This window comes from Oncorhynchus kisutch, linkage group LG5 (genome assembly GCF_002021735.2).
Source record: "Oncorhynchus kisutch isolate 150728-3 linkage group LG5, Okis_V2, whole genome shotgun sequence".
NCBI lineage: Eukaryota > Metazoa > Chordata > Actinopteri > Salmoniformes > Salmonidae > Oncorhynchus > Oncorhynchus kisutch.
In genome coordinates, this window is record NC_034178.2 from 46,731,467 (window position 1) to 46,755,285 (window position 23,819).

General features: G+C 44.2%; 1 protein-coding gene across 1 annotated transcript in view; it reads right to left on the reverse strand.

The window, feature by feature from the left end:
* Positions 1–22,300, reverse strand: part of LOC109891139 (rho guanine nucleotide exchange factor 25) — a 44,850-nt gene extending 22,550 nt beyond the window's left edge. The window contains exon 1 of the mRNA XM_020483467.2: positions 21,869–22,300. Coding sequence (XP_020339056.2) covers positions 21,869–21,962 — 94 coding nt within the window. The 5' untranslated portion in view covers positions 21,963–22,300. The remainder of the gene's footprint in view (positions 1–21,868) is intronic.
* Between the last annotated feature and the right edge of the window lie 1,519 nt (positions 22,301–23,819).

Below are 23,819 nucleotides of genomic sequence, written 5' to 3' on the forward strand. Positions count from 1 at the left end.
TAGGCTACGTCGAGTTTTTTTTCCATTATTTTTGTCTGGCATTAGTGGATAGCCTAAGCATAAGCTTTAGGGCCTAACTGTAGCGTGCCAAATACACACAAATTGCAAGTGCATCATGCAATCTGAGGGGCACAAAGTATGTCAGGATGGCTGTGGGGTCGTCAAATGTTTTTCTTCCTACAATCTAGAGCCATAATCATTATGCTTAATTCTATATAAAAAAATATTTTTAATTTTCTGCATGTCTAAGCATACCTCTTGAGCTGTCTGTATCCTCCTGACCTGTGTTTTTTGCTTAAATCTGGGTAAAGGTTGAACGCAACGTGAGTCAGTACATTTAGTAATTGCTTGCTTTTCTTAAGTCTACTAACCTTGCCAGTAGGCATGCCAGCTAATAAAGTTAGGCAAGCTAGCTACTCAAACTTGATTGATAGCCTTAAATGTCTTCTTGGTAGCTAGTTATGAAGTTTAGAGATTGGGAAACTATCTGGGCTGGTTAAAGCCAAATTGCTCTGTGGCTAGTAGTATTACAGAGAAGAAGAAAATTCTTAAACAAAAGATCATATATACATTTACAAAAAGGACAAATCTGAGGTGGCACATGATTGTATGTAGTTTCTTGCAAAAGCCCTCTGTGACTTTAAAGAATAATTGTAGAAATGAAATGCCTTTTATTGTGTGATGGAGTTGACATAAATTCAGTTATTGTAATTGCATTATATGAAGAAAAAATATATAATTAGGAGGTTGGTTTGATAGCTAATGCTTTGGTCTATCAAAATATATGTTTCAAATGTTGTTAATATTAACACAATATTTGATATTGTCCCATCTTTTAAGAATCCTTGAGCTGTAAAACCGCAACATTGTCTCTCAGCTTCATGGCAAAACGTGTAAAATAGCATGAGATTAGCTATAAAACTGCACATTTTTCATGGGCAGTACACAATTTTCTATACAGTGAATTTCAATCATAGATGTAGACAGTAGGTCACTTAAGACAGAAACAATAGGAGGGAGGTTGGTCTGGGAGGATGGGTAGGCTTTCAACACGAATGTCTAGCAACCGGAAGGTTGTGTGTTTGAATCATGGAAAACGTTAGCATTTTAGCTAATTAGCAACTTTGCCACTACTTACTACTTGTTAGCTACTGTGCAACTACTTAGCATGTTACCTAACCCTTCCCCATAATCCTAACCTTAACCCTTTAACCTAACTCCTAACCTTAAACTTAACCCTTTAACTACTTAGCTAGCATGTTACCTAACCATAACCTTAACCCCTAAACCTTACCCTAACCTTAAACCCTAACCTTAATCTTCACCCCTAGCCTAGTTAACGTTAGCCACCTAGCTAGCCTAACTAATGTTAGCCACCTAGCTAATGTTAGCAACAACAAATTGGAATTTGTGTCATGTACATGAACAAATGCGGTATAAAGAAAGAAAGTTGTGTAATACACACAATACATTGTGATGAAAATAGTGTAATACAAAATAGTGTAATGGCAAAGTGGGTGGGGTTATATCCTTCCTGTTTGGCCTGTTATGAATTTCGATTAAATTATTTGTGTCCATTTAAAACAAAAACTGTGCCTTTAGATGAGGTCATCCCCACTGCAGTAAACTGTGGACTGTTGGGCTGTGATGGCTCCTATGGCTAGCTGCTCTGAACTTCCTGTCGGAAAGCTGCCAAGGCAAATACCCCTCAGTGCACACTGCTCTCATCAGCAAACTATGAATCTGTTATAGAACAATTTAACCCTTTCCTATCCTCTCCCATCCGATTAGTATTAACTCTGCTCATAGGCCAAAAAGGGTACAGAAACTGTCACTGTACATCCCTAGAAAGCGAGGGATTATACTGTGTTTTATACACCGAACATAATCATTCTGGTTTCACATGAGCCTGAGTAATTTAATCTGATAATGATCCTTAATCTGGTACACCCAAATAAAACAGGACTGTTTGTTTTTGTGACCTGGTTCAATCCACATTGTTTCCATGTCATTTCAATCTCAAAATTCTATGTGATGACGTTGAATCATCCTGGAAAACTGATTGGATTTGAAAAGAGTAATCAGTTTAAGGGAATTTAATATTTTTTCACCCAACTTTTAGCCTTAACCTTTTTGTTGATTTCACAATGAATTCATGTTAGTTGACAACTCAACCAAATGTAAATCAAAACTAGACATTGAAATGACGTCTGTGCCCAGTGGGTTCTCTAAATGTCAGCAATCATAGATACACTGTAGGGCCAGGAATTTTGCCTGGTCAGGATCACTTGTTCAAGAAAAGGAAAAACTCCAGGCCCTTATCATAAACAGTTAGTGTGCATTAGGAAAGTCTGTGTGCATTGGGAAAGTCTGAAAGCCACACTTCACCACCATCATTTCCTTTTTAGTTACTTTGTATCAGGTTTATTTTTACACTTACCGGCAGTGATGACCTCATACACACACACACACACACACACACACACACACACACACACACACACACACACACACACACACACACACACACACACACACACACACACACACACACACACACACACACACACACAGACTGGGTAATTAGTCAGAGTTTATGTGCTGCAGTAGTTTAGGAGTCAGAGATGCTAAATTCTCTTTGAGGGCTGAGTCACTGATGTGATCTTCCTGTCTGGGTTGGCGTCCCCCCTTGGGTTGTGCCGTGGCGGAGATCTTTGTGGGCTATACTCGGCCTTGTCTCAGGATGGTAAGTTGGTGGTTGAAGATATCCCTCTAGTCGTGTGCGGGCTGTGCTTTGGCAAAGTGGGTGGGGTTATATCCTTCCTGTTTGGCCCTGTCCGGGGTATCATCGGATGGGGCCACAGTGTCTCCTGACCCCTCCTGTCTCAGCCTCCAGTATTTATGCTGCAGTAGTTTGTGTCGGGGGGCTAGGGTCAGTTTGTTATATCTGGAATACTTCTCCTGTCTTATCCGGTGTCCTGTGTGAATTTAAGTATGCTCTCTCTAATTCTCTCTTTCTCTCTTTCTTTCTCTCTCTCGGAGGACCTGAGCCCTAGGACCATGCCTCACGACTACCTGGCATGATGACTCCTTGCTGTCCCCAGTCCGCCTGGCCGTGCTGCTGCTCCAGTTTCAACCGTTCTGCCTGCGGCTATGGCATCCTGAGCTGTTCACCGGACGTGCTACCTGTCCCAGACCTGCTGTTTTAAACTCTCTAGAGATAGCAGGAGTGGTAGAGATACTCTTAATGATCGGCTATGAAAAGCCAACTGACATTTACTCCTGAGGTGCTGACTTGCTGCACCTTCAACAACTACTGTGATTATTATTATTTGACCATGCTGGTCATTTATGAACATTTGAACATCTTGGCCATGTTCTGTTATAATCTCCACCCGGCACAGCCAGAAGAGGACTGGCCACCCCTCATAGCCTGGTTCCTCTCTAGGTTTCTTCCTAAGTTTTGGCCTTTCTAGGGAGTTTTTCCTAGCCACCGTGCTTCTACACCTGCATTGCTTGCTGTTTGAGGTTTTAGGCTGGGTTTCTGTACAGCACTTTGAGATACCAGCTGATGTACGAAGGGTTATATAAATACATTTGATTTGATTTGAGTGTGTTTCCGATTTCTTTTTCCCATACATTTTCATAACATATTCAGTCTTTCTCACTTTGTGTTTGTATACAGTTCACTGAATTTTGAGCCTGATGAAAAGTGGGAAGAGAGGATGAGGAAGAGAGGAGAGAAAGAAAATAAACGTTTGTGTGAGTGACATATTTTGTGAGCAAATTCGAGGAAAAGACAGTGGCCTTGATAAGTACAGTATAAAAATATCACCAGCCTCCGAATTCAGTTGAATTTGCTTGAATTGCTTTCAATTGTGAGCTATTAAAACTATTAATACAGATTTTTCCATCATGAAAGGAGGGGTCTTGATTCTGCCTTATAAGATGATGACAAAGAGAGAACACAGCTAGCACATAACGTTCTGAAAACCGTGTTTCTTAGAGATTGGTGAGAGCTTGATTGTCCTATGATTATTTTGCATACAACCTTCCCACAACTTTCTGGGAATGTTGCAGGATATTGCTTGGCTTTGGAACATTCTCAGCACATTTAAGGAACATGACAAAATAAAGCTATTTTCTTGGCATTAACAGAACATTTCCTAAAAGTGTTTCCTAGGAATGTTCTCCAACTGGTTTGAGGAATGTTGTCAAACAGTCCAGAGAATGTTAAGAAACAACGTTCTTCTGTGGGAATTTCAATACTTCAGCATAACGTTTCCTACAGGTTTCCTTGTGGTTCTATTTAAAGTCATGATCTTGAACGTTCAGAGAATGTTAAGAAACAATGTTCTTTTGTGGGAATTTCAGTACTTCTGCATAACATTTTCTGCAGGTTTTCTCATTGTTCTATTTAAAGTGATGTTCTCAGAACATTAAGACAACATTCCATAAAAACACACAAGAAAACATTAGTAACGTTCAAAGATCTTGATGAGTGCTTGTTTTCTTTGAAATTGGGTCCGTTTGAATAGACTAAAATGAACAGCTTTGTATGAGTTTTTTTTTAAAACATGGCACGGTAGCTACATCCTGGTAGCGCAGAACAGAATATAGAGAACAGAAGATCATAGGTTTGAATCTCACTGACGACCATGCCATAATAAAAAATTAATGTGTTTGCATGATTAATGACAAAGCAAATTAATTTCCATGTGTCCTATCTGTCCTTGGTGTTCAAAACAGTTAACCCAAACTAAGTTAGCAGTGTAATTGAAAGTCTTGTTGAAACATTCAGTGAACGTTTTTTTTTAAAATACATTACAATTTTGTTCAAAACGTTCACTAGATTTATAAAATGTTCTCAGAATGTTCAAATAACTTATTATCTCCATTCTCAGAACGGTAATAAAACCATTCAGGGAACCATAGAGAACCACAGTAGAACATTCTCAGAACCTCCCTGCAACGTAATGGAATTTCCAAGATGGCGTAGCAGTAAGTCGTCCTGTCGTCCCGTCCCTGTATATATCGCTTCTTTTTCGTTTTTTTTACATATTTTTCTTCGCATACCTCTTTAAAAACATTTTGCTAAACCTAAGCTTCCAAATACTCTCCTGCAACCCGCCTCACCCAATGTAGCTATTTTTCCTAAAGTATTTATATTTACTTCGGAACCGGAACCCCTCAACTGAAGCTAGCCAGCTAACTACCAGCTATGCTAGCGGTCTTCAGCTAACCGGTCATCAGCTAACCTTTAGCCCGGAAAGCTCTCGCCAGTTCGAACAACGCGACTCTAACCAGAGCACAACGGACCTATTTATTTTTCATCCCCGGATTCCCACCGCAAACGGAACATTTTTCAGCTGGATCTTCACAACTAGCTATCTAGCTAAACTGCAACCCCGGATGATTACCCCTGGCTAGCGTTTCCACCCACTTAGCCTGAAGCTAGCCCGGACAGAGCACCTGTAGCATACTCCTGGGCTACAATACCCGGGCCCACGACCGGTCTGTCGATGTCACCGCATGAAGAGGAATAAACAGACTCACCACATCGCGACGTCCCCCAAAGGCTAACTCTCTAGCCCTCGCTATCTCCCTGCTTGCTAATTAGGCCTGCTAACTGCTAGCTTGTCTAGCTCCGGTCCGCTAACTGCTACCTTGTCTAGCCCGGGCCTACGAACTGTTAGCTTGTTAGCACAGGCCTGCTAACCGTCTGAATCACCGCGTCCCAAACACTCTCTGGACCCATTTACTTTCTATATCTTTTTGATTTTTAATTTGTTTATACCTTCCGGAAACCTGCCTCACCCTATTATTTTAAATTTTTTAGAACACACTCAAGAACCTCCAGACGCTGACCAGCTAACTAGCTACAAGCTATTTAGTCATTGTTAGTTTTTTTTACCTGGATAACACTCGCCAGTCCAGCTTCCCTGCCCATCCACCGCTGCCCCCTGGACACTGATCTCTTGGCTACATAGCTGACGCACGCTGGACTGTCCATTAATCACGGTACCCCATTCTGCTTGTTTGTTTTATCTGTCGGCCCCGTTGCCTAGTCAACGCCATTTTACCTGCTGTTTGTTGTGCTAGCTGATTAGCCTCGCCTACTGTTTTAGCTAGCTTTCCCAATTCAACACCTGTGATTACTGTATGCCTCGCTGTATGTCTCTCTCAAATGTCAATATGCCTTGTATACTGTTGTTCAGGTTAGTTATCATTGTTTTACTTCACAATGGAGCCCCTAGTTCCACTCTTCATACCCCTGTTACCTCCTTTGTCCCACCTCCCACACATGCGGTGACCTCACCCATTACAACCAGCATGTCCAGAGATACAACCTCTCTCATCATCACCCAGTGCCTGGGCTTACCTCCGCTGTACCCGCACCCCACCATACCCCTGTCTGTGCATTATGCCCTGAATATATTCTACCATGCCCAGAAACCTGCTCCTCTTATTCTCTGCCCCCAACGCTCTAGACGACCAGTTTTGATAGCCTTTAGCCGCACCCTCATACTACTCCTTCTCTGTTCCGCGGGTGATGTGGAGGTAAACCCAGGCCCTGCATGTCCCCAGTCACCCTCATTTGTTGACTTCTGTGATCGAAAAAGCCTTGGTTTCATGCATGTCAACATCAGAAGCCTCCTCCCTAAGTTTGTTTTACTCACTGCTTTAGCACACTCTGCTAACCCTGATGTCCTTGCCGTGTCTGAATCCTGGCTCAGGAAGGCCACCAAAAATTCAGAGATTTCCATACCCAACTATAACATCTTCCGTCAAGATAGAACTGCCAAAGGGGGAGGAGTTGCAGTCTACTGCAGAGATAGCCTGCAAAGTAATGTCATACTTTCCAGGTCCATACCCAAACAGTTCGAACTACTAATTTTGAAAATTACTCTCTCCAGAAATAAGTCTCTCACTGTTGCCGCCTGCTACCGACCACCCTCAGCTCCCAGCTGTGCCCTGGACACCATTTGTGAATTGATCGCCCCCCATCTAGCTTCAGAGTTTGTTCTGTTAGGTGACCTAAACTGGGATATGCTTAACACCCCGGCAGTCCTACAATCTAAGCTAGATGCCCTCAATCTCACTCAAATCATCAAGGAACCCACCAGGTACAACCCTAACTCTGTAAACAAGGGCACCCTCATAGACGTCATCCTGACCAACTGGCCCTCCAAATACACCTCCGCTGTCTTCAACCAGGATCTCAGCGTTCACTGCCTCATTGCCTGTATCCGCCACGGAGCCGCAGTCAAACGACCACCCCTCATCACTGTCAAACGCTCCCTAAAACACTTCTGTGAGCAGGCCTTTCTAATCGACCTGGCCCGGGTATCCTGGAAGGACATTGACCTCATCCCGTCAGTTGAGGATGCCTGGTCATTCTTTAAAAGTAACTTCCTCACCATTTTAGATAAGCATGCTCCGTTCAAAAAATGCAGAACCAAGAACAGATACAGCCCTTGGTTCACTCCAGACCTGACTGCCCTCGACCAGCACAAAAACATCCTGTGGCGGACTGCAATAGCATCGAATAGTCCCCGTGATATGCAACTGTTCAGGGAAGTCAGGAACCAATACACGCAGTCAGTCAGGAAAGCTAAGGCCAGCTTCTTCAGGCAGAAGTTTGCATCCTGTAGCTCCAACTCCAAAATGTTCTGGGACACTGTGAAGTCCATGGAGAACAAGAGCACCTCCTCCCAGCTGCCCACTGCACTGAGGCTAGGTAACACGGTCTCCACCGATAAATCCATGATTATCGAAAACTTCAATAAGCATTTCTCAACGGCTGGCCATGCCTTCCGCCTGGCTACTCCAACCTCGGCCAACAGCTCCGCCCCCCCCCGCAGCTCCTCGCCCAAGCCTCTCCAGGTTCTCCTTTACCCAAATCCAGATAGCAGATGTTCTGAAAGAGCTGCAAAACCTGGACCCGTACAAATCAGCTGGGCTTGACAATCTGGACCCTCTATTTCTGAAACTATCCACCGCCATTGTCGCAACCCCTATTACCAGCCTGTTCAACCTCTCTTTCATATTGTCTGAGATCCCCAAGGATTGGAAAGCTGCCGCAGTCATCCCCCTCTTCAAAGGGGGAGACACCTTGGACCCAAACTGTTATAGACCTATATCCATCCTGCCCTGCCTATCTAAGGTCTTCGAAAGCCAAGTCAACAAACAGGTCACTGACCATCTCGAATCCCACCGTATCTTCTCCGCTGTGCAATCTGGTTTCCGAGCCGGTCACGGGTGCACCTCAGCCACACTCAAGGTACTAAACGATATCATAACCGCCATCGATAAAAGACAGTACTGTGCAGCCGTCTTCATCGACCTTGCCAAGGCTTTCGACTCTGTCAATCACCATATTCTTATCGGCAGACTCAGTAGCCTCGGTTTTTCGGATGACTGCCTTGCCTGGTTCACCAATTACTTTGCAGACAGAGTTCAGTGTGTCAAATCGGAGGGCATGCTGTCCGGTCCTCTGGCAGTCTCTATGGGGGTGCCACAGGGTTCAATTCTCGGGCCGACTCTTTTCTCTGTATATATCAATGATGTTGCTCTTGCTGCGGGCGATTCCCTGATCCACCTCTACGCAGACGACACCATTCTATATACTTTCGGCCCATCATTGGACACTGTGCTATCTAACCTCCAAACGAGTTTCAATGCCATACAGCACTCCTTCCGTGGCCTCCAACTGCTCTTAAACGCTAGTAAAACCAAATGCATGCTTTTCAACCGATCGCTGCCTGCACCCGCATGCCCGACTAGCATCACCACCCTGGATGGTTCCGACCTTGAATACGTGGACATCTATAAGTACCTAGGTGTCTGGCTAGACTGCAAACTCTCCTTCCAGACTCATATCAAACATCTCCAATCGAAAATCAAGCTTTCTATTCCGCAACAAAGCCTCCTTCACTCACGCCGCCAAGCTTACCCTAGTAAAACTGACTATCCTACCAATCCTCGACTTCGGCGATGTCATCTACAAAATGGCTTCCAACACTCTACTCAGCAAACTGGATGCAGTCTATCACAGTGCCATCCGTTTTGTCACTAAAGCACCTTATACCACCCACCACTGCGACTTGTATGCTCTAGTCGGCTGGCCCTCGCTACATATTCGTCGCCAGACCCACTGGCTCCAGGTCATCTACAAGTCCATGCTAGGTAAAGCTCCGCCTTATCTCAGTTCACTGGTCACGATGGCAACACCCATCCGTAGCACGCGCTCCAGCAGGTGTATCTCACTGATCATCCCTAAAGCCAACACCTCATTTGGCCGCCTTTCGTTCCAGTACTCTGCTGCCTGTGACTGGAACGAACTGCAAAAATCGCTGAAGTTGGAGACTTTTATCTCCCTCACCAACTTCAAACATCAGCTATCTGAGCAGCTAACCAATCGCTGCAGCTGTACATAGTCTATTGGTAAATAGCCCACCCATTTTCACCTACCTCATTCCCATACTGTTTTTATACTGTTTTTATTTATTTACTTTTCTGCTCTTTTGCACACCAATATCTCTACCTGTACATGACCATCTGATCATTTATCACTCCAGTGTTAATCTGCAAAATTGTAATTATTTGCCTACCTCCTCATGCCTTTTGCACACATTGTATATAGACTGCCCCTTTTTTTCTACTGTGTTATTGACTTGTTAATTGTTTACTCCATGTGTAACTCTGTGTTGTCTGCTCACACTGCTATGCTTTATCTTGGCCAGGTCGCAGTTGCAAATGAGAACTTGTTCTCTACTAGCCTACCTGGTTAAATAAAGGTGAAATAAAAAATAAATAAAAAAATTACCAGAAGAGGCAAAATTGTCCCTTCCATTCTCAGAAAGTAAAAAAAAAACATTCCGTTTTAATGGTCAGGAAATATATGGCTTTGTTCCCAGAACCTATGGGAAACCTAAAATGTACATTCCCAAAACTTCCAAGGACCAGATGCACTAGCTGGGAATGCACTAACATCACCAGGCATTCCTGCCTATTTTTCCCCCAAAAATGATGGCGTCTCTGACCCTGACATCACTGATAGACAACAGCTGCTGAAAAATGTTCACATCAACATATAGAAAGTCACATGACATCTTCTTAGATAAACTGGGAGAAGAGGGGAGATAAAGAGAGAGAGGATGAGAGAGTAAGAGAGAGAGAGAAAGTGAGAGAGACAGAGAGAGAAAGTGAGGGATTGAGATGTAAGGAAGAGCGAATATGGTTCTGTTTTGACTCTCTGTCTCAAGGTTAATAAACAAGGGAGACGGAGGAGGAACATAACAGGTTGGGTCACTGGGGTGTTGGGGGAGAGGTAATGGTTAACACAGAGAGAGGAGAGAGAGGGGAGGTAGAGGGTAGAGAGATAAGATAAGATGGTGCCGGAGAACAAGGTTGACGTTTTACGTATTCCTAACCAATTGTGTTTTTTGTTTGTTTCTTTGCGTTGTTTGTAACTTGTTTTTTTACTTATTTTGTACATAATATTGCTTCTACTGTCTCTTATGTCCGAAAATAACTTCTGGGCATTAGAACTGCAATTATTCACCACGGACTAGCAGAATCCTTTTTTTCTTTAATCCCTTCATTTGCGTGAATAGAAGGCGGAGAAAAAGGAGCCAGAGGGCAGGCTGCCTTCTGAGAATTTGTAGGCGATCCAATGAATTCCACTTCCTTCCATTCTGCTAGCAAACGTGCAATCTTTATGAAAATAAAATCAATGACCTATGTGGAAGATTAAACTACCAACGGGACATTCAAAACAGTAATATCTTATGCTTCACGAAGCCGTGGCTGAACGACAACATTATCAACATACAGCTGGCTGGTTGTACGCTGTATCAGCAGGACAGAACAGCAGCATCTGGTAAGACAAGGGGCGGCGCACTATGTATATTTGTAAAAAACAGCTGGTGAATGATATCTAAGGAAGTCTTGAGGTTTTGCTCACCTTTTGCTCAGGTAGAGTATCTCATGATAAGCTGTAGACCACACTATCTACCTAGAGAGTTTTCATCTGTATTTTTCATAACTGTCTACATACCACCACAGACTGATGCTGGCACTAAGACCGCACTGAATGAGCTGTATTTCGCCATAAGCAAACAGGAAAACATTCACCCAGAGGCGGCGCTCCTAGTAGCCGGAGACTTTAATGCAGGGAAACTTAAACTCGTCTTAACAAATTTCCATCAGCATGTTAAACGTGCAACCAGAGGGAAAAAAACTCTAGACCACCTTTACTCCACACACAGAGATGCGTACAAAGCTCTCCCTCGCCCTCCATTTGGCAACTCTGACCATAATTCTATCCTCCTGATTCCTGCTTACAAACAAAAATTAAACTCGATCAATAAAAAGGTGGTCAGATGAAGCAGATGCTAAGCTACAGGACTGTTTTGCTAGCACAGACTGGAATATGTTCTGGGATTCCTCCGATGGCATTGAGGAGTACACCACATCAGGCAATGGTTTCATCAATAAGTGCATCGATGATGAAATTCCCACAGTGACCGTATGTACATACCCCAACCAGAAGCCATGGATTACAGGCAACATCTGCATTGAGCTAAAGGCTAGAGCTATCGCTTTCAAGGAGCGGGACACTAACTTGGAAGCTTATAAGAAATCCTGCTATGCCCTCCGACGAACCATCAAACAGGCAAAGTGTCAAAACAGGACTAAGATCAAATCATACTACACCGGCTCTGATGCTCGTTGGATGTGGCAAGGCTTGCAAACCATTACAGACTACAAAGGGAAGCACAGCTGAGAGCTGCCCAGTGACATGAGCCTATCAGACGAGCTAAACTACTTCTATGCTCGCTTCGAGGCAAATAACACTGAAACATCCATGAGAGCACCAGCAGTTCCGGAAGACTGTGATCACGCTCTCCACAGCCAATGTGAGTAAGACCTTTAAACAGGTCAACATTCACAAAGTCGCAGGGCCAGACGGATTACTAGGACGCGCTGAACAACTGGCAAGTGACTTCACTGACATTTTCAACCTCTCCCTGTCCGAGTCTGTAATACCAACATGTTTTAAGCAGACCACCATAGTCCCTGTGCCCAAGAACACTAAGGTAACCTGCCTAAATTACTACTGACCCGTAGCACTCAAGTCTGTAGCCATGAAGTGCTTTGAAAGGCTGGTCAGAAAACCCTACTCCAATCAATAAGCTAAGGACCCTGGGACTAAACACCTCCCTCTGCAACTGGATCCTGGACTTCTTGACGGGCCGCCCCCAGGTGTTAAGGGTAGGTAACAACACATCATCAACACAGGGGCCCCTCAGGGGTGCGTGCTCAGTCCCCTCCTGTACTCCCTGTTCACTCATGACTGCACAACCAGGGAAGACTCCAACACCATCATTAAGTTTACCGATGACACAACAGTGGTAGGCCTGATCACCGACAAAGACGAGAGAGCCTATAGGGAAGAGACCAGAGACCTGGCCGTGTGGTGCCAGGACAACAATCTCTCCCTCAACGTGAGCAAGACTAAGGAGATGATTGTGTATTACAGGAAAAAGAGGACCGGGCACGCCCCCATTCTCATCGACGGCGCTGTAGCGGAGCAGCTTGAGAGCTTTATGTTCCTTGGTGTCCACATTACCAACTAACTAACATGGTCCAACACACCAAGACAGTCATGAAGAGGGCACAACGAAACCAATTCCCCTTCAGGAAACTAAAAAGATTTGCATGGGTCCTCAGATCCTCAAAAGGTTCTACATCTGCACCATCGAGAGCATGGTTGCATCACTGCCTGGTATGGCAACTGCTCGGCCTCCGACCGCAAGGCACTAGAGAGGGTAGTGCGTACGGCCCAGTACATCACTGGGGCCAAGCTTCCCGTCATCCAGGACCTCTATACCAGGCGGTGTCAGAGGAAGGCCCTAAAAATGTTCAAATACTCCAGCCACCCTAGCCGTAGACTGTTCTCTGCTACCGCACGACAAGCGTTACCGGAGCGCCAAGACTAGGTCCAAGAGGCTTCTAAACAGCTTCTACCCCAGATTCTTCCTTCACTGTAAGATTCTTCCTTCACACCTGTTGTATTCCTGTTGTATTCAGCGCATGTGACTAATACAATTTGATTAGATTTGATTTTGATAATGAGAGGGAGAGAGAGGGATAGGGAGTTGAGGGGACAAACACGCACCGGGGGTTGTGAAGGGAATCAAGGTCTAGAAACAACAGAAACACACAGAGAAAGAGAAAAGTAGGAGGTGGAAAGAAAGGAAAAGTAGAAGGCCTAACTGGCTCTAACCACTTTTCTCCCCTCATGTATCCTAAGAGTGTAGGATGGAAATCCAGATGAGAGAGTCGAAAGACAGAGGAGAGAGAGAGAGAGGAAAGACAAAGGAAAGAGAGAGAGGAAAGATAGAGGAGAGCGAGAGAGTAAAGACAGAGGAGAGAGCAAGGAAAGACAGAGAGAGAGAAAGAGAGAGGAATGACAGAGGAGAGAGAGAGAGAGGAAAGACAGAGGAGAGAGCAAGGAAAGACAGAGAGAGAGAGAGAGAGAGAGAGGGGAAAGACAGAGGAGAGAGATGAAAGACAGAGGAGAGAGAGAGAAAGAGAGAGAGAGAGAGAGAGAGAGAGCGAGAGAGAGAGAGAGAGAGAGAGAGAGAGAGAGAGAGGAAAGAGAGGAGAGAGAGAGGAAAGACGGATGAGAGAGAGAGTGGAAAGAGAGGAGAGAGAGAGGAAAGAGAGGAAAGACAGAGGAGAGAGAGAGAGGAAAGACAGAGGAGAGAGAGTGGAAAGACAGAGGAGAGAGAGAGTGGAAAGACAGAGGAGAGAGAGAGGAAAGACAGAGGAGAGAGAGAGAGAGAGAGGAAAGACAGAGGAGAGAGAGAGTGGAAAGACAGAGGAGAGAGAGAGGAAAGACAGAGGAGAGAGAGAGAGGAAAGACAGAGGAGAGAGAGAGGAAAGAAAGAGGAGAGAGAGAGAGGAAAGACAGAGGAGAGAGAGAGAGTAAAGACAGAGGAGAGAGAGTAAAGACAGAGGAGAGAGAGAGAGGAAAGACAGAGGAGAGAGAGAGAGTAAAGACAGAGAAGAGAGAGAGAGGAAAGACAGAGGAGAGAGAGAGGAAAGACAGAGGAGAGTGAGAGAGTAAAGACAGAGGAGAGAGAGAGAGGAAAGACAGAGGAGAGAGAGAGAGTAAAGACAGAGGAGAGAGAGAGAGAGGAAAGACAGAGGAGAGAGAGAGTAAAGACAGAGGAGAGAGAGAGGAAAGACAGAGGAGAGAGAGAGAGGAAAGAGAGGAGAGAGAGTGGAAAGGGGGACAGAAAGCTCCATGAGGAGACAGTCAGACACTTACACCCGGCAGTGACAATAAAGAGCACACACACATACACATACATTTTAAATCAGAGACTTAACAGTGGACAGAGTGAGACAGGGGATTCAATTCAATTTCAATTTAAGGGGCTTTATTGGCATGGGAACATTTTTACATTGCCGAAGCAAGTGAAATAAACAACACAAAAGTAACAACAGTAAACATTACACTCACAAAAGTTCCAAAATAATACATTTCAAATGTCATATTTTGTCTATATACAGTGTTGTAATGATCTCTCTCTCTCTCTCTCTCTCTCTCAGTATAACAGAGCATCAAACCACCATGGTGATGGTGACCTCACTCAGTTTCTTTTAAAACACCAATTATCACTGTCACATTAACAGGAACACTTGGTCACTGTCTGACAGGCTACATGACAATTACTGTCGAGAAAGATACATCTTCCAAGAGGAATGATGGTTTAAAATACACTGAGATCATCATTATGGCTTAGTCTATGCTGTGTGTGTGTGTGTGTGTGTGTGTGTGTGTGTGTGTGTGTGTGTGTGTGTGTGTGTGTGTGTGTGTGTGTGTGTGTGTGTGTGTGTGTGTGTGTGTGTGTGTGTGTGTGTGTGTGTGTATATGGTGCAGTGGCCAGGACCAAAGAGACACTGGGTGTAAGAGATATGCTGTCACTTGCTTTGAAAGACAACAAGGTGGAATGAGTGAGAGAAAGGCAGCATAGTAAGAGTGCCATCCTAACATAATGCTTTCCTAGTTTACCCATTTCACACATCTACTTTGTCTCTGCAGCATGGATAGAACTGCACTTTAATCACTGCCTGAGCAACTGGAACAACAGAGGATTTAAGAGGGGGGAGAGAGAAACAGGGACAGACAGAGGGAGAGAGTGGTAATCTGTCCCGGCACAGTACTGACTCCCCCGCGCGCACACACCACTCTGTGCAAACCAAACACTGTCACAGAAAAAGAGGAAAGGCAGACAGACACTTGCACATATACTTACAACCACACTGGGAGATGTGACACACACAGGCACACCCACGAACACACACACACACACACAGACACACAACCAGTGGGCATTAAGCTCTCTGGTTGATCAGTATTTTCTTGTTGATGTGGATGGTCCCAGTCAGAAGTCAGATTATAACAGCATGATATTCTGGAGTCTCCATCTTCTCCTGGTATATCAGCTCTACTGCACTATGGCACAGAGCAGTTATTGCTATGGTACATCACTGCACTTTGATGAATAAAACTAGGTCCATGTCCCAAAAGCAACCCTATTCCTATGGGCCCTGGTCAAATATAGTGCACTATATAGTTTGGCTGTTTGGCTGTTGATAAGGTACGTAGGTCTTATCTACACTGACATGCTAAATGGTTAACATTCTCCACAAATAGGTTGTTCGGTTGACAATCTGCGTGAATGTTCGTATGTGTGTTTGTGTGTGTGTTGGCTCGCATTTGAGGATGTGTGCAGGATGGATAGAGGATGTAATCCTCAGTCAGCCAGGCAGCAGATCTGTCATTCAAACAGGCCTCAAGCCTCAGTATCTTTATATTTAGCCTTTGGTAAATTAGGAAATGAATCAAAACAGGGTCGGCAGAAAGAGAGAGGAGATTATCTCTACACTGTACAAACACACTTCAACATGTACACACACTTAAACAAACCCACACACACATACACACAGTCGTGATTACAAGAGTACAAATATTTTGGCAGGGAGGGAGCTCTCTGACATCCCTAACTCATGGAGAGGAGAGCTCTCCTGTACAGCTTCTGTGCCAGGGCAGGCTCACAGCACTGCTAAATTGTGCCAAAGACAGAGCTTTGAGGAACTGAGAGGACCTCTAGTCAAAAAGAGGAGAGAGTACAGGCCTCCCGGGTGGTGCAGTGGTCTAAGGCCACCAGAAACTCTGGGTTCGAGCCCAGGCTCTGTTGCAGCCGGCCGTGACCGGGAGGGGTTTGGCCGGTAGGGATATCCTTGTCACTAGCGACTCCTGTGGTGGGCCAGGTACAGTGCCTGTCATTTCTCTCTGTCTTTCCACTCTCTCTCTCCTCTGTCTTTCCACTCTCTCTCTTTCCTTTGTCTTTCCTCTCTCTCTCCTTTGTCTTTCCTCTCTCTCTCTCCTCTGTCTTTACTCTCTCTCTCTCCTCTGTCTTTACTCTCTCTCTCTCCTCTGTCTTTCCTCGCTCTCTCCTCTGTCTTTACTCTCTCTCTCTCCTCTGTCTTTACTCTCTCTCTCTCCTCTGTCTTTACTCTCTCTCTCTCCTCTGTCTTTACTCTCTCTCTCTCCTCTGTCTTTCCTCACTCTCTCCTCTGTCTTTACTCTCTCTCTCTCCTCTGTCTTTACTCTCTCTCTCTCCTCTGCCTTTACTCTCTCTCTCTGTCTTTACTCTCTCTCTCTCCTCTGTCTTTACTCTCTCTCTCTCCTCTGTCTTTACTCTCTCTCTTTCCTTTGTCTTTCCTCTCTCTCTCCTCTGTCTTTCGACTCTCTCATCTGGATTTCCATCCTACACTCTTAGGATACATGAGGGGAGAAAAGTGGTTAGAGCCAGTTAGGCTTTCTACTTTTCCTTTCTTTCCACCTCCTACTTTCCTACTTTTCTCTTTCTCTGTGTGTTTCTGTTGTTTCTAGACCTTGATTCCCTCCATAACCCCCCGGTGTGTGTTTGTCCCCTCAACTCCCTATCTCTCTCTCTCGCTCTCTCGCTCTCCCTCTCATTATCAAAATCTAATCTAATTAAATTGTATTAGTCTTGTATTAGTCACATGCGCCAAATACAACAGGTGTAGATCTTACAGTGAAGGAAGAAGCTGGGGTAGAAGCTGTTTAGTAGCCTCTTGGACCTAGCCTTGGCGCTCCGGTAACGCTTGTTGTGCGGAAGCAGAGAACAGTCTATGGCTAGGGTGGCTGGAGTATTTGACCATTTTTAGGTCGCTAGGTGTACGGTGTTTCCTCCGACACATTGATGCGGCTGGCTTCCGGGTTGGATGCGCGCTGTGTTAAGAAGCAGTGCGGCTTGGTTGGGTTGTGTTTCAGAGGACGCATGGCTCTCGACCTTCGTCTCTCCCAAGCCCGTACAGGAGTTGTAGCAATGAGACTAGACAGTAACTACCAACAATTGGATACCATGAAATTGGGGAGAAAAAGGGGGTGAAAAAAAAGAGGAGAGAGTATCACAATGGTCAAATACCACAATTTTTTGACAATGGTCTATGTTCTACATAAACAGTAGTAATGTCTACAGCATACTAATAGACCACAGTGGTCAGCAATCAATTATGTTATCTGCACTTATCAACCAACTCTCTGATGTGAAGACATATTTATTTATTTGACCTTTATTTAACTAGGCAAGTCAGTTAAGAACAAAATTCTTATTTTTCAATGGCAGCTTAGGAACAGTGGGTTAACTGCCTGTTCAGGAATGACAGATTTGTGCTTTGTCAGCTCGGGGTTTGAACTTGCAACCTTCCGGTTACTAGTCCAACGCTCTAACCACTAGGATACCCTGCCGCCCCATATGTGCCACAGAACTGGACAGTTACCATACAGCACCTGTAGCCCCACAGTTAGAGTACAGCAGCACTTTTCTATCCAGCAGTCATCAGCTCTGTGCTTCTGTGAACAGACGATAATGAACATAACATTTCTTCACCCCAGCGCTCCATAAATCCCCTTTCAGTTGTCGGAGGGGGGGGGGGGGGGGGTAGCTGTTCAGAGTTTGTGTGTGTATTGGGGGGGTCAGGGGGTTGCTTAAGCCTAGCTTTTTGGGGGAAAGGAATGTTCGGCAGAGTGACTCAGTGACTCCAGCGTTTCCATGATCCAATGATCCGAAAGCAGCACATTCCGAGACACTGCAGATTTCCAGATGTGAGTGTATCGCTGACTCTCTCGGGATATATGTAAACCCTGCATCACTGAGCAAAGGGTCACAGTGTCTATGTAAACCCTGCATCACTGAGCAAAGGGTCACAGTGTCTATGTAAACCCTGCATCACTGAGCAAACGGTCATAGTGTCTATGTAAACCCTGCATCACTGAGCAAAGGGTCACAGTGTCTATGTAAACCCTGCATCACTGAGCAAAGGGTCACAGTGTCTATGTAAACCCTGCATCACTGAGCAAAGGGTCACAGTGTCTATGTCAACCCTACATCACTGAGCAAAGGGTCACAGTGTCTATGTCAACCCTACATCACTAAGCAAAGGGTCACAGTGTCTATGTAAACCCTACACCACTGAGCAAAGAGTCACAGTGTCTATGAAAACCCTACATCACTGAGCAAAGGGTCACAGTGTCTATGTCAACCCTACATCACTGAGCAAAGAGTCACAGTGTCTATGAAAACCCTACATTACTGAGCAAAGAGTAACAGTGTCTATTGCACCCCTACATCACTGAGCAAAGAGTCCGTGTCTATTTAAACCCTACATCACTGAGCAAAGAGTCACAGTGTCTATGTCAAACCTACTTCACTGAGCAGAGAGTCACAGTGTCTATGTACATTTTGCAACCTTAGTTTAAACCCAATAGTACTGTATACAGTGCCTTCAGAAAGTATTCAGACTCCTTGACTTGTTTCACATTTCATTACGTTACAGCCTTATTCTAAAATAGATATTTTTTAAATAAAAAAATCTTTAGCAATCTACACACAATACCCCAAAATGACAAGGCGAAAACAGCTTTCTAGAAATGTTTTCAAATGTATTAAATGTAATAAACAGAAATACTTGATTTACTTAATTATTCAGACCATTGCTATGAGACTCAAAATTGATCTCAGGTGCATCCTGTTTCTGTTGATTATCCTTGAGATGTTTCTACAACTTGATTGGAGTCACCTGTGGTAAATTCAATTGATTGGACATCATTTGGAAAGGCACACACCTGTCTATATAAGATCTCACAGTTGACAGTGCATGTCAGAGCAAAAACCAAGCCATGAGGTCAAAGGAATTGTTCGTAGAGCGCCGAGACACGATTGTGTCGAGGCACAGATCTGGGGAAGGGTACCAAAACATTTCTGCAGAATTGAAGATCCCCAAGAACATAGTGGCCTCCATCATTCTTAAATGGAAGAAGTTTGGAAACACCAAAACTCTTCCTAGAGCTGGCCTCCCAGCCAAACTGAGCAATCGGGGGAGAAGGGCCTTGGTCAGGGAGGAGACCAAGAACTCGGTCGTCACTCTGACAGAGCTCCAGAGTTCCTCTGTAGAGATGGGAGAAACTTCCAGAAGGACAACAATCTCTGCAGCACTCCACCAATCAGGCCTTTATGACAGACAGAAGCCACTCCTCAGTAAAAGGCACATGACAGCCAGCTTGTTGTTTGCCAAAAGACACCTAAAGACTCTCAGACCATGAGAAACAATATTGTCTGGTCTGAACTCTTTGGCCTGAATGCCAAGCATAACTTCTGAATGCCAAGTGTCACGTCTGGAGGAAACCTGGCACCATGGCAGCATCGTGCTGTGGGAGATTTTTCAGTGGCAGGGACTGGGAGAGTAGTCAGGATCGAGGCAAAGATTAATGGAGAAAAGTACAGAGAGGTCCTTGATGAAAACGTGCTCCAGAGCGCTCAGGACCTCAGACTAGGGTGAAGGTTCACCTTTCAACAGCACAACGACCCTAAGCACACAGCCAATACAATGCAGGAGTGGCTTCAGGACAAGTCTGTGAATGTCCTTGAGTGGCCCAGCCAGAGCCCAGACTTGAACCCAATCGATCATCTCTGGAGAGATATGAAAATATCTGTGCAGCGATGCACCCATCTAACCTGACAGAACTAGAGAATCTGCAGAGAAGAATGGGAGAAACTCCCCAAATACAGGTGTGCTAAGCTTGTAGCGTCATACCCAAGAAGACTCGATGCTGTAATCACTGCCGTATGTGCTTCAACAAAGTACTGCGTAAAGGTTCTGAATACTTTTGCAAATGCGATATTTCACGTTTTTCATTTGTAATAAATTAGAAAAAAATTCTACAAATCTGTTTGGGGTATTGTGTGTAGATTGATGAGATGTTTGAATGAGGCTGTAACGTAAATGTGGAAAAAGTCAAGGGGTCTGAAGAGTTTCCGAAGGCGCTGTTATAGTTACTGTTTTTGTTTGAACTCTATATTACTGATAATACAATAATTATGTCACTGTTCTAACTTTATATAACTGATAGTCTCTCTAACTAGATGTGTAGCGTGATACATTTTCACATTCTGCACAGCTTCCCGTGTTCGCATGAGACTAGCAATGTGTCTGCTGCAAACCCCAGAGCAGAGTGAACACAACCAGGGCCCAAAGACATTTCATTTCATTTCCTCTGGAGGAGTTGGAGTCTCAGCAAAACATCACCATCAATTATCGTCAGCGGTCTCTCCCCCGAGAGAACAAGAGAGAAGAGTGGAAAGGAATGAGGAGGTAAGAGGGAGAAGGACAGACAGACTGACAAAAAAAAAGAAAATGAAAGAGTGAGAGAAAGATAGAGACACTGACGTACCACACACCTCCTAGAGGTCGCCCCCATAGAATTAGGACTTAGAATACGAGAATTGGGTGAACCTTCTTATGATGGAATAAAGGTCAGCCATTTTGGTCAGGGAGTTGGTCAACCATCGTAGCCATTTCTGTGGTAAGATATTGTGTAAAATAATGAATTTGAAGAATTTATCTGCACTATATGTTTGTTAGCTAGCCAGCCAGTTTTAGAGGAAGGATTCCGTAAATATTTCAAATGAATTGCCAATATGCCAACATTCCATTCAGACAATGCAGTGAATCCACAGCCACACTGGCTGAAATCTGTAGATGTTAGGACAAGTTGTAAATACAACAAGTACTGATATTGTATCATATAACAGCACTCTCAGCTTTTCAAGAAAACAAAAATGTTGACATTTATGGTCAGTTTACATATATTTTAGAAGCTATTTATACGGAACATTTGTATAAAATGCATATAAACTGTATTTATGATTATATGACAATATTTTAGGTTGACAAAAATATTCTATTACACAATTTCTGATATATCACACGCCTTTGTTTTATTTTCCTGCATAAGTAAAATCAGGATTATGCCTCTCCTGCCATTCATTCCAATAGAGTACCATAGTATGAGTCATAATACCCCAATAAAAAGGATCAATTCTCTCAGCCCATAGCTGTAGCAGTGTCTCAGTCTCAATATCTGATCTCAGAACAACAGATTTGGACAGTGAAGAAGAGTATAGGCTATACTTAATGGTGCCCATTTGCTAGTATTATTTGACCTAAAAACAGATTGAATATCAACCAACAATCGATGGAGCACTGCTGATTCTCTCTCATCATCTGATCTCAAACCATCTCGGACAAACATGCGTAAGTTTACAGAAGCAAAAAACACAGACTTCACAACTGCACAGACCATCTGACCTACAGTATAACTGAGAAAGCAAACTAAACTCCCATCTCATCTGAGACCATTAAAGCGAAGAGAGGTAGCTGGGTGAAAATGACGGACATAAGGCAGAGATGTACCAACCTCGAACTCGGGCGTAGCAGCAGCCACACTTAGCCAGTACTTTTCGGAACAGGTGTTGACACCCGCACCCCCGCTGATGGTGACCCCCCTTCATGCTGATCCACTGCCGTTAGTCCCAAAACGACCAGGGGTGGGCATGGCACAGGGCACACACACTCACACACACTCACGCTCAAACGCACACAGGAGGTATTTCTGTGGTAATCCCCAGAAGATAAAACATTTCAGGAAAGAAAAAGAAAGAAAGCTTGCTCTACTCTCAGTTAAATCCCAAAGCAGGAGGAGGATATCCAAAGAAGAAATAGTCCAGTCTTTTAGGATCCCCTGTGGAAGAGTGAAAGAGAGAGGGAGAGATGTGGAGAAACAATATGCTTTCCACAATTCACTGAGCTCACTCTGTGGTCAGATAGTGGGCTAGCATTCTGTGTGTGTGGAACAGAGAGAGAGATAGAAATAGAGAGATAGAGGGAGGCAGGGGGGGTGGAGTCTACAGCTCTGCTCGCTGGCTATTCCAGCATGTAGTTCCCTCCTCTTTGTATTTTTTTCTACCTTTTTTCTCCTTCCTATTTTCCCTCACCACACCAGCCTGAGCCTTCATTCTCATTTACTCACAGTGCTTTTCCAATGACACTTACCCCCACACCAGTCTGTCACCAATGTTTATGTTAATGTCAGCTCTAGTGTAGTTGTGTTTCCATCAGGAGTGTGACACTAAGACTTGGGGCGAGCAGAATCAACGCCTTCTGCATCATTCAAGACAGTTGCTTTTCAAGAAGGTGTTAAAAGTTCAGAGTTAGCCATTGTCGGTAAATTGAGGTTGAAAAGTACCCACGGCCTGGGCTTGGCCCCTTGTCAGGGCAGGTTCGCCGGAGCCATGCCCCAGTGAGACATGGCTGCAGGTCTGAGTAGATGGAAACAGAAAAGATTGAGTCTTTTGGGTAAAACACCATGGTAAATCCTCAACTGAAACGCACCACCGGTGTCTGCATCTCTCACCCGGACATTATCCTGGCAACCCTGCCTCTCTTTTTCTTCCTATGGATTTTTTTGTGGGAAAGTGTATGTTTATAATACTCACTGATAATTGACCTTATGGTATACCTGTTTGCTGTTTACTTTCTGTTCTCCTTTATTCCTGGTAGTGTCATTAAGGTCTCCATGTAAGTGCATATATCTTTGCCTAAATGTTTGATTGGAGTATAAGGAATGAAACTGGTCAATACAGAACTGGGTGTATATCAAATGTATACTCCAGGATGATATCTTTGAGGCTCATTTGTTTATGTAAACACGTGCATATCAACAGCGTTCAGCAACACACATTCAAAATGCACGCGCACACACACCTGTAATTCTTACAGAAACCACTTAATGTCACAAATTTTCCCTGGATGCCACTAGTCTGGCTCAACACAAAATGTCACCTGCCTAAAAATATTGAGGTACATGGATCTAATATTTTGTCATTTCTAAATGTTGTCGTTTACCACTAATGAAGCCTAAAGATAAATAATCAACTTGGTTAAAGAGAATTATTATTATTATTTTTTTAATAAAGTAGTGGAAACACCTCGTCTAAGGTGGAAACAGTGGACCAAGGTGCAGCGTGGGGGAGCGTACATACTTCGCCAACAAAACAATAAACATCAAACGAACCGCCAACGTAGTGCTCAGCGGCAACTATACATGGACAACTACCCACCAATACATGTGGGGAAAAAGGCTACCTAAGTATGGTTCTCAATCAGAGACAACGATAGACAGCTGCCTCTGATTGAGAACCAGACCCGGCCAAACACACAGAAATACAAATCATAGAACAAGGAACATAGAATGCCCACCCAAATCACACCCTGACGAAACCAAAATAGAGACATATAAAGCTCTCTACGGTCAGGGCGTGACAGTAGTACAATTTAAAGTGAGTATGTTTTGTTGCAAACATGTATTT